This window comes from Heloderma suspectum, chromosome 8 (genome assembly GCF_057233095.1).
Source record: "Heloderma suspectum isolate Gila_16-S chromosome 8, 16-S_ref, whole genome shotgun sequence".
NCBI classification, from domain to species: domain Eukaryota; kingdom Metazoa; phylum Chordata; class Lepidosauria; order Squamata; family Helodermatidae; genus Heloderma; species Heloderma suspectum.
This window is the reverse complement of record NC_139465.1, coordinates 42,163,628-42,173,738: the sequence shown is the minus strand read 5'-3', so window position 1 is coordinate 42,173,738 and position 10,111 is coordinate 42,163,628. Positions and strand designations below refer to the sequence as shown.

Genomic DNA, 10,111 nt, shown 5'->3' with positions numbered 1-10,111 from the left:
CTCCCGGGCGTCAGCCCCGAGGTCCGGCCCAGCTGCGCCTCGGCCGAGGAGGGCAGCTGCCCTCGCGGAAGCGCCTGTCCGGCCGCCCGGAGGCGCCGGAGCAGGGCCGGCTTCGCAGCGGCGGCGGGCGGGCGGGGCGCGCGGCCGTGCGCCTCGGGCGGCGGGAAGGGGTTAAGGCCGTTGCCTGGAGACCCCGCCCGGGCGCGCCCTCCCGGCTCCCGCGGGGCTGGGCGGCGCGGCGCGGCCCCGCGCTCCTCCTCCGCCTCGCCAGCCCGCGCGCACCGGCCGGGCGCGCCCTCGGGGCACCCGCACCAGCGCCGCTGCTCGACGGCGCGGCAGCCGCGCTCCCAGCTCCGCCGCCGCCGGCCTCCGCGGACCCCCCCCCGCCCAGCCGAGCCCCCCCTGCGCGGGGCGCCGGCAGCATGGCCGAGTTCCCGGCCAAAGTGAGCACCCGCACCAGCACGCCCGCCGGGGCGCCCGCGCCGCGCTCCCCCGCCCTGGACCTCGAGTTCCTGCGGTCGCTCTTCGGCGTCTTGATGGTCGTGGAAATCGTGAGTGCCGGCGAGGGGCTCTGAGCGCCCCGCCCCACTTCCCGCCGCGGGAAGCCGCCTCAGGGAGAGGAGCGTGCCTCTGAGCACGTGCAGAGCGCCTCTCCTCTCTTCCCCGGGAGATGCCGGCCGCCGCTCGGCGCGTTGCAGCGCCCTGGGGAGAAGAGCAGCGGCCGCCGGGGGTGGTTCAAGGAGCTCGATGCGAGCCTGGGCTCCTCTGAGTGTGCTGCTTGGGGCGGCTGGAGTGGGGGGCTCCTTCTCCCCAGGTTTTTGTTTTTCAGCCACGCCGCCCCTTCCCCCTGCGCCATAAGTGGATGGAGCCCGGGGCGTGGAGGAGCGGGAGGGAATCTGTCCTCTGCCCAGATCCTGTTGCCCCAGGAGGCTCTAGGTCGGGGGGCAACCGGATAAATCCCGAAGGACCTGGCGGATTCAGGGCTCGCAGAAGGTAGAACGGGACCTACTGGCGGCGCTCTGGGTGACTTGCAGGAGAGCAGCGGGGGGTTCTGGCTCCCGGTTGTCCAAGGGGGCTTCCAGGCGAGGCTGTCATTGTGCCATCGCCCTGCCTTAATCACAGACTTCTAGGGGGTCCGGAAAGGACCGTCATCCACTTGCAACCCGCCCGTGTTTCCCCGCCGCTTCTCCCGTCTTTTTTCTTCCATCCGAATAGCTGCGCCGCGCCTTCTGATTGCTGGCGCTATCTGGAAGCCCCCTACCAAGAGCACCGCTTAAAAGCCGTGTTTCCCCTGAAGCAGGGGGCTGGAAAAGACTGCTTTGGGTGGGGGGAGCCAGGAGTGGATTTTTGCACAAAAGGACCTGTCAGCTTGATTCTGGTGTGGATCACAGATTCCTGGGCGGAGGATGTGCTCAGAGGTACCCTGGCCCTTTATTCTGGGGTCTCCCCACCTGCCCGAGTCATGTTTTGCACCTGGTTCTGGTTGGTACTTTGGGGTTCCAGTAAAAAACAAAATAGGTCCAGCAAGCCTGAAGAGTCTCCCCGCCCAGCTGCCCTAGGCAGTCACCTATGTTGCTGGTAGGCTTGGGCCAGCCCTGGCCGAGATGTGTCCTGGTTTTTGTGCCAGAAGGTTTCTGTTCTGCGGCAGGCACCCGTGCCTGGGCTGGGATGGGGGGGAAGGCATGGGTTGATATTAAGAAAGGGGAGACTGGGAGAAGGTGAGGGGGTGATTCAGGACAGGGTCTGGGAAGCAGTTGTTTCAAGAACGGGAGATGGGGGACTGATGGATGGACCGTTCCGGGGTAGTGGAGAGGCGAGAAGCTGTCGGGGCGATCCTAAGTTGGGCATGGAGTCAGCGGGGCTAGGTGCAAAAGAAGGCCACGCTAACCGTCCAAGAGGGAATTGGGGCGGATGCGCCTTTCACGCCTTCATGGGAAGCTGCCCTGCTCCCCCTTTTGACAGGAGCCCATTCTGCTTTGCATCTGGCTACCCTCGACATAGGACAAGAGGCGAAGGGCTTAACATGGGGGGACTAGGACCTTGAGGCAGGCACGAAGGCTGCTGGAGAGCTAGGACTGGGCGTCATACCGCGATGTGGGTCGCTAGCTCATACCTGGCTGCGGTTGGAGTGTGGGGGTGGCATGACTTCCACATCAGTTTTTTGGTACGGAGGGGGCTTCCTGGTACTCCTCTGTTGGAACTCTTGTGCCATGTAAAGTAATGAGTGCCTCTAAGCATGTACAGAGTACCTTTTACCTGCACAATGTCAGACTGGGGGGGGGAATCATATTTTTGCATGCTCCCTGTCTAAGAACAAACTCTTCCCTGCAAATAGAAAACTAGCAGAGCATAGAGAGAGGGCTGGAGGAGAACCTTCCCCTCTGACATGTTAGTCTTCTACTTAGAGTTTTCTCAAACATTTTGAATTCCGGGGGAGCGGCTTCTGAGCCTGTTGTAGTTTTTTGGGGCCCCGACTCAGGAGAGCGTGTCGATTAGATAGATCTTTGTCCCAACTGTGATGCTTGTCCAGCTTTCCCAAACCTGGTCCCCTCCAGATGTGTTGGATTACAATCCCCATCATGCTGGTTTGGGATGATGGGGCTTGTAGTCCAACACATCTGGAGGGGGCCGGGTTGGGGAGCACTGCTCTAATCCAACATTGCGTTAACAGAAGAACAGAGCACGATCTCTTCTGTCTATCTGTTTCCACCCGGATGGTAAGCCCCTCCAGGCAGGGACTCGTCCTCTCATTCTTTGTAATGTAGCGGTGCCCAGGGGCAGGGCAGGACTTTGGGGAGATGTCCCAGGCCCCATTCAGTGCAGTGAGCAGGAGGACCCCCAAATGCAGCAGGCTAGACTTACCCCATGTTGACGGAAGTGAAGTGCTACACGCCACCATCCAAAGCGCCCCACCCAGGCAAGACGATAAGTCCAGTGTCTAAAATTACCCAGCTGCACCACTGCATTTGTGGAGGTCATAGGGCAGGATGAAGGAAATTCCCAGCGTTTTCTCTGGCACCTCCTCTTTCCGGGGAGGGTTGAGTGTGTATTTCAGCCTACCTCACCTTGAGATGGTCAACTTGTCTCTGGGGTGTACCACTTTGGCTGCGGGAGGGGGCTCACAAGACAGAATGCTCCTTGGTGCAAAAATCCCCCTCTATGGAGAAAACTAGCCTTTTAGTGAGGAAGCTTCCAGCCTGGTCTTCTCCCTGAGGCGCTAGTTTTCTACATGGAAAGCTGGTTTGGGGCTGTGGGGGGACATTCAGTCACGTGAGCCCTGCCCCCCACAGTCAGAAGTGGTATAGCCCAGACCTGGGACTGCCAGCTCAGGGAGAATGAGGCTGTGGAGTGAGGGAGGCTTGGTGAGTGAAGGCTTTAGGTCTTTTGCTCCCTAAGGTGAAACTCAGTTTGCCTTCCACCCCCTCTGCCCACATCACAGGTGTATGGGAGGATCTGTAGCTCAGTGGTAGAGCCCCTGCTTTGCCCGCCCACGGTCCCAGGCTCGATCCCCAGCATCTCCAGGTCGGGCTAGGAAAGAATCCTGCCTGAATCCTTGGAGAGCCGCTGCCAGTCAGTGTTCCTATGTACTTACGTTCCTATGTCAGGGGAAGCAATTGTCTTCCTTGATGGGTTCCCCAATTGCAGCCCCCTTTCCCTCTTCTGTACACCTAGCAGGTAGCTGAAAATGGGGGGAGGGGAATGGAGGGGGCACACCTCCCCCCCTCATCTCAGAGCTTTGGAGGAATGGGGCGGGGGGGGGGAGTAGACAGGACAGATCAAAGGCAGGACTTCTTCACACAGCACATAGTTAAACTATGGAATTCGCTACCACAAGCTGTGGTGATGGCTACCAACTTGGATGGCTTTGAAGGAGGGTTAGACAAATTCCTGGAGGAAAAGGCTATCAATGGCTACTAGGCTTGAGGGCTATGTGCTGCCTCCAGTATCAGAGGTATACCCGTGTACACCAGTTGTTGGGGAACATGGGTGGGGGGGTGCTGTTGTCCTCATGCCCTGCTTGTGGGTTCCTAGTCGACAGCTAGTCAGCCACTGTGTGATCAGAATGCTGGACTAGAGGGACCCTTGGCCTGATCCAGCAGGGCTCTTCTTATGTTCTGATGAAGAACAGTGTTTCTCCCCCCCCCCCATCAAGGGCATTCTTAATTGAGTCTGAGACCCTGAGTCTCCTTTTGGGGGTTCCTGATTAGCCCCTGCCCCTCTTATTCTGCCTGTCCGAGGCAGCTGTTTCTGGGGGCCCAGCTTCTTGCACCCACCTCTGCAGTGGCATACATTGCCGTCTTCCCCACTTCATGGAAGCTGTTCAGGCCAGCGTCCCTCAACTCGGGGCCCCTTAGATGTGTTGGATTACAACTGCCATCCTCCCCAGCTGGCCCAACACATCTGGAGAGTGCCGTGTTGAGGAAGGCTGGATTCAGTGGAGGCTAGTGGCTGCGATGTCAGTGGGGTGATGAGTCCACTCCGGGTTCCAGTCAGAGCCAGTCAGATGGGGTCTGACTTAACCCCGGAGTACCTGCAGTGCCCCACTGACATTGAAGCCACCAGCCGCCACTGGCTGGATTAGATCCTACGGGAGGGTGGAGCAGGGCTGAGGGCCAGTCGCGGAGGCACCAGGGCCTGCTTGGCACATTTTACCCCTGCGGGTGACTACACAACATGACGCAACCTCTGCAAGGTGCAACCCAGAGATAAGAGTCCCCTCCTCCTCCTCCTCCTCTTGTGAGGTGTGTGCATGTGTCCGCCTTGCGGCTGGCACCATCCAAACATCATAAAGCAACTTTGCAGGGAATTCTTCTGATTGCATGTTCCTTTTAAAATCTTGCTACCCCAGGTGAGATGGGGGAAGCTGGGCTGGTCCTGAGAGGAGGTGTGTGTGTGTGTGTGTGTGTGCATGCACAAGTCCATAATGGGGGGGGGGAGGCTTTTGTGGCTATTGCACTCCTGTTTTTGGGGAGTTTCATATGTTGTTTCCCAAAGGGTTGCCACATTAGTCTGTTGCAGCAAAAGGTCTTGTGGAAGACCAGCAAATTTATTATGCGATAATAAGCTCTTGTGGACTATCGCAGTGTGAAACCGGCGAATTGGAATTCATCAAGAACAACGAAGAGTCTTGTGGCACCTTAATGACTGACACGTTTATTCTGGCATAAGCTTTCATGGACAACTGTGCACTTCATCAGATGCATGAACTGTTATCCTCAAACAGTCAGATTTATATATCCATGCTTGGGGGCGGGTGGCAGTGGAGATGTAAACTGTGTTGTCAAAGGGAATTGGAGTGCACAAAGTACAGACAGTGATAATTACCTTAACAGTTGCCACTAACAAATCGTTGTTGGGTGATAACACAGACATAATTGCGATGGTGAGCCAATTAAACGTACAGAATGTACTGTGGTAATAAAAACCTTTGTCCTTATTCAGACTACAGGAAATAGACTTTAATCTATTGATGAATTGTACTTCAGTAATTTCACATTGATATCCTTTAAATTTGCTTTGTTCAAGAATGACCTTAAGGCCATTGACAGGAACCAGACCCTGTGGTAGACACAGATGCTAACTCTTTCCCCATATCTACGATGGCAATATTAATACAGGGCCTAATAATGCCATCTACAGCATCAGGGGTCGAATACCTGTTCATCTTCCAATAGGATATATGCCATCATTTGCCAGCAATGCCCTGTTGCGTTCTCCATAGGACAAACAGGCCTGTCTTTTTGCAAAAAGAATAAATGGACACAAATTTGACATCAGGAGTGGCAGTGTTCAGAAACCCTTGGGGAAACATTTCAGTTTCAAAGACCAATATCAAGGCGAACTTCCTGAAGTACAATTCATCAAGAGATTCAACTCTATTTCCTGTGGTCTGAATAAGGACAAAGGGTGTTTTTTAAAAAAAAAATCACAGTACATATGGTTCCAATGATGTCTGTGTTATCACCCAACAAGTTCTGTGAATGGCAGCTGCTTAAGGTAATTATCACTGTCCCATGCCTAGCCTCCATGCTGACCCCAGTTGTAATGTATTTATTCCCTCATATCCTGAGCCCTCTTCCCATGCAGCCATTAGATCTGTCCTTGTCGCTGCATGATGGAACTAGCTGGTATTACTTGCACAGTCCGCAATTATTTTGCTCAATTGGATAATAATGGTTAACAGGTACCCAGGAAGGAAACAAAAGGAACTAGACAATTAGGAAGGAGAGAGAGGAAGAATGAAAGAAAGAATAAAGAAAAGAAGCTGGGGAAAGGACTACCACAGAGAAGCAGCAGGGAGAATTGTCAGAGACTGACAAAGGGACTTCAGGGTGTTTATTCCCAGAAGCTTTTAAGGGAAAAAGAAATGGTTGCAAAAGCAGGGAATGTCCTCTGCTGCATCTGCGGGCCTTGGACAAAGCCCAGGCAGTCCCCCTCTGGTACCAGCCCTGTTTGGAAAGCTGCAAGAGGCCAGTCACTTTCCAACTGGGTGTGATCCCACTGCTGTGACCAGCTCTGCCCATGCTTCTAGTCCTCTTGGTCTGTGACTGGGCTGATGTGGGTACTGCAGATTGCAAAATGCCCTGGAGTATGCCAGCGCCAGTCTTTAAATAGCTTTTTGTGCTGGAAAGATCGTGCAGTGCTGTGCTTGATGCCCACAGGACTGTGTTACCCATTAATAAATATTGAGCTGGAATGGAAATGACCTATTCTTTTTCTTTCTTGCTAACTTTAATATAATGGGTCTGTTTCTCACCCTGATCTCCAGGATAGGTCATGGTACGAGTCCAAATGGTAAGGCAGTAGCCAGTAGTATTCCTACACAGAGTGCACCCACTGAAGTGAATGGGCGTAGTCTACGTAGGACTACCATTGGATACCGCCCAAGGTATTTTATTATTTTGCTCAAACATCCTGCCTTTATCCCGCCCTGGGTCTGTGCACTTTGGGCTCCCAGTTTCTGATCCGGTGTCCAGATTGAGATCTACTTAGCTTCAGCGCAGTTCTTGAATCCGGTGTCATCTTCATGTTAATTGCAAAGTACCGTAGCTGACGCTGTAAGAAGAAACAAAGGATATGTAATGCCAGCGAAGAAAGAGAGAAAGAAATGAAAACCATACCACAAAAATATAATTGGCTTTTGGCACTGGGTGCCATTAGATCAGGGTTGTTGAACTTCAGGCCCAGGGGTCAAATCCAGCCTACCTGTGTTCCCAGTCTGGTCTTCTGAGGGTCCCCAGCGATTGCCATGGTCCCATCTGCTTTCCCTCGACTGCCAGTAGTCTGGTGACTTCCTGGCTGAAATGAAACCTGCAAGGTTGAAATGCCTCTCATAGGGCTCAGTCACGAGGAGTGAGAGCTTTGAAGTAAATTGTGCTGGCATTTTGGTCCTGCCCTCTTTGGCTTCAGCCCTGCCCAGCTTGGGAATGCAGCCCCCAGGAGCTTCCCCGAAACTGAACCCCCCCCCCCCCCCCGGCTGAAAGTGGTTCTACACCTGTGCATTTTTTATTTGATTTGATCGATCGATTGCATTTCTATACTGCCCAATAGCCAAGGCGCTCATAAAAAAATCTTGTGGTCAGTTTATTAATGCAGGCTGCTTCAGAGGGGTCAGCAAAGGACAGACTGTTTCAGGGTAAATGCATCCCATCCTGTGTGCCCAGGCCGAGAAGGGCTGGGCCAAAGCTCAGGGGCAGAGCACGTGCTTTGCATGCAAAAGCGCCTCGTGGTTCAGTCCTCAGCATCTCCAGGGAGGGCTGGAAAAGACCCTGCCTGTCGGTGGAGACAGCAGCGGGGTAAATGGACCATTTGGAATAAGGTGGCTTCCTATGTAAGACGCTTCAGCAACACGCAGACAGTGGGGTGGTGGAGGCAGGGCTCACAAGGTCAAAGTGCTGGGACCGTTTGATTGGCAGGGACGCCGCCGACATCTTCCAGCCCCCTCAGACTACCCTGTTTCCTCCGAGCTTAGCTGCACTCTGTACAGTAGCTGGAGGTAGGGAGTTGGATTTTCCCAGAAACAATACATGGTTATCCCAAAGTATTTTGGGGTGGCTTGGTCTTGAATGGGCAATTATGGCCCATTTGCTTTACAAAAGACATAATACTGAGAGAGAGAGAGCGAGAGAGAGGGATGAGTGCAGCTGTCTGCATTTTGGGCTCTCCTTAAGGGCGTAGCTGAGGGGCCTATCATGATGAGTGCCTGCACTTCAAAATTTAGCACGACACCGCCGTTTGCAGGGCGGCCTTGCCTGGTGCTGAGAGTGTCAGATCCTTGAAAGTCAATAATCACAACACTAAACAAATTCCTGGCATCTGCCCTGGTTGGGCTCTCTGGAGCCCTGGCGTTTTCCCGACCTTGCTGGGTGCCGACTGCAGGCCTGGTGTGGGGGGTGTCTTGGGCAGTGAGCCTTGGTGTGTAATGTTGAAAGTAAGTAAATGAACCCCAGTTTCACCCATGGATGTTAGAGGGGTTGTGTTTTTCCCTCCTATCACTGTATGTTAGAGGGCTCAAGACTTCTTTTTTTTTTTTAAGGAGCCGAATATTTTAAAGGAGCTGAACATGCAGAAATTCCAGGGGCCTGGGTCTCACCGCGCCCCCCGCCCCAGCGACAACCCTGCTCACTGCCTGTTCTTTCATGATCAGGACGCAGTCCAAAGTGCACTTCCTGGAGAGGAGGCCCGGATCAGCGGGATGGGGCTGGCCTCTGCGTGAGCACACTCGGGACATGCGGTCAGCCCCTCAGCCCGGCTCCCTTGCAGCAGCACTTGCACTGCCCGGTGCCTTCCTGGGCAAACTCCCACCCAGTGGCCGGCCCGGTCGAGATGCAGCCCTCGTGGCTCAGTCTGCGGAATTGCGGTGCTGGAGGTGGAGGAGGGCGCAGTGTGGGCGTTGCAAGCATTTGTACTATGCCAGCCACGAGAACAATTTGGAGAGGCGCGAGTGAAAGTGGAGCAGAGATGCGAAGCGTTTGGTCTCCCAGCCGAGGCCGTCCGGGCCTGTCTCAGAAAAAGGACCGGGGTGGAGGCCAGTGGGGTGGTGGTCGGTTTGGCAGGGCAGGCGCTCATCGTGCAGCCCCCTTAGCCACGTCACGCAAGGGGAGTCCCAAAATCCAGGCTGCTGTGTTGATCCATATCAACAAGCCAGTTGCAGCAGTTCTCGTCTCCACCGGGAGCAGGTCTTTTTGTGAATGTGGCGGGTCTGAATTGCCCCTTCAAGACCAAGACACCCCGAAAACAGGGATCGCTGAGAACTGTGTATTGCTGCTAGAAAAACCCAGCGGAGGCCGGTGGCTCTGATGTCAGTGGGGCGGTGAATCCGCTCCGGGTTTCAGTCAGGACCAGTCAGAACTCTGAAGGAGCTCTCCAAGGTGCTTTGCGCCCTGAATACCTCCTTTAGGGTAGTATCCTGTGTTAGTCCTACATAGAGTAGAGCTATTGAAATAATAGAGTCTGAAGTTAGTCACGACTGACTAAAGTCTTATTCATTTCAGTGGATCAGCTCTGTACAGGACTAACACTGGATGCTACACTTAGAGTTCTGACTGAAACCTGGAGTGGATTCACCTCCCCCCTGAGATCGGAGCCATGAGCCTCCACTGGAAAAATCAGTCCCCCACTAGCTACTGTGAGGACTTCCGCTGTGTTCCGAGGGAACAGGGGAGCCCGAAGGGGCTGGCAGGTGATGTCATCGTCCCTGCTAAGGAAAATGTCTCAGCGCTTCGACCCTGCGAGCCCCGGCTCCACTATGCCGCTGGCCAGTGGGCGCGTGATGGCCTCGCATGTCCCCCCCTTCTTGGGTTTTCCTTCAGTTCCGAGCTGCTGCAGCTGCTGTGGTCCTGAAAGACCTGGCAAAAGTAGAGCAGGGGGCAAAATGTGAGATGGAGACTGCCCAGAGTCAGAAGGGGTGGGTGGCGGCTAACCTTCACAAGCCGGGGTGGGGTGGGGGCTGCAACTGCTAGTCCACCCTTCCCTTCCCTGGCTGTGGGATTATGAGAGCTGAAGTCAAGCACATCTGGAAGGCACCAGGTTGGGGAAGGCTGCTTTAGTCAAGTACAGTGCAATCCAGTACAAGTCTACTCAGAAGTAAGCCCCTTTGAGTTCAATGGGA

The 10,111-nt window shown here is 54.6% G+C and overlaps 1 protein-coding gene across 1 annotated transcript in view; it reads left to right on the top strand.

Annotated features, from left to right (window-relative positions):
• The first annotated feature begins 299 nt into the window (after positions 1-299).
• The window catches only part of PLLP (plasmolipin), a 36,204-nt gene continuing 26,392 nt past the window's right edge, over positions 300-10,111 (top strand). Inside the window, exon 1 of the mRNA XM_084812144.1 lies at positions 300-551. Coding sequence (XP_084668270.1) covers positions 423-551 — 129 coding nt within the window. The 5' untranslated portion in view covers positions 300-422. The remainder of the gene's footprint in view (positions 552-10,111) is intronic.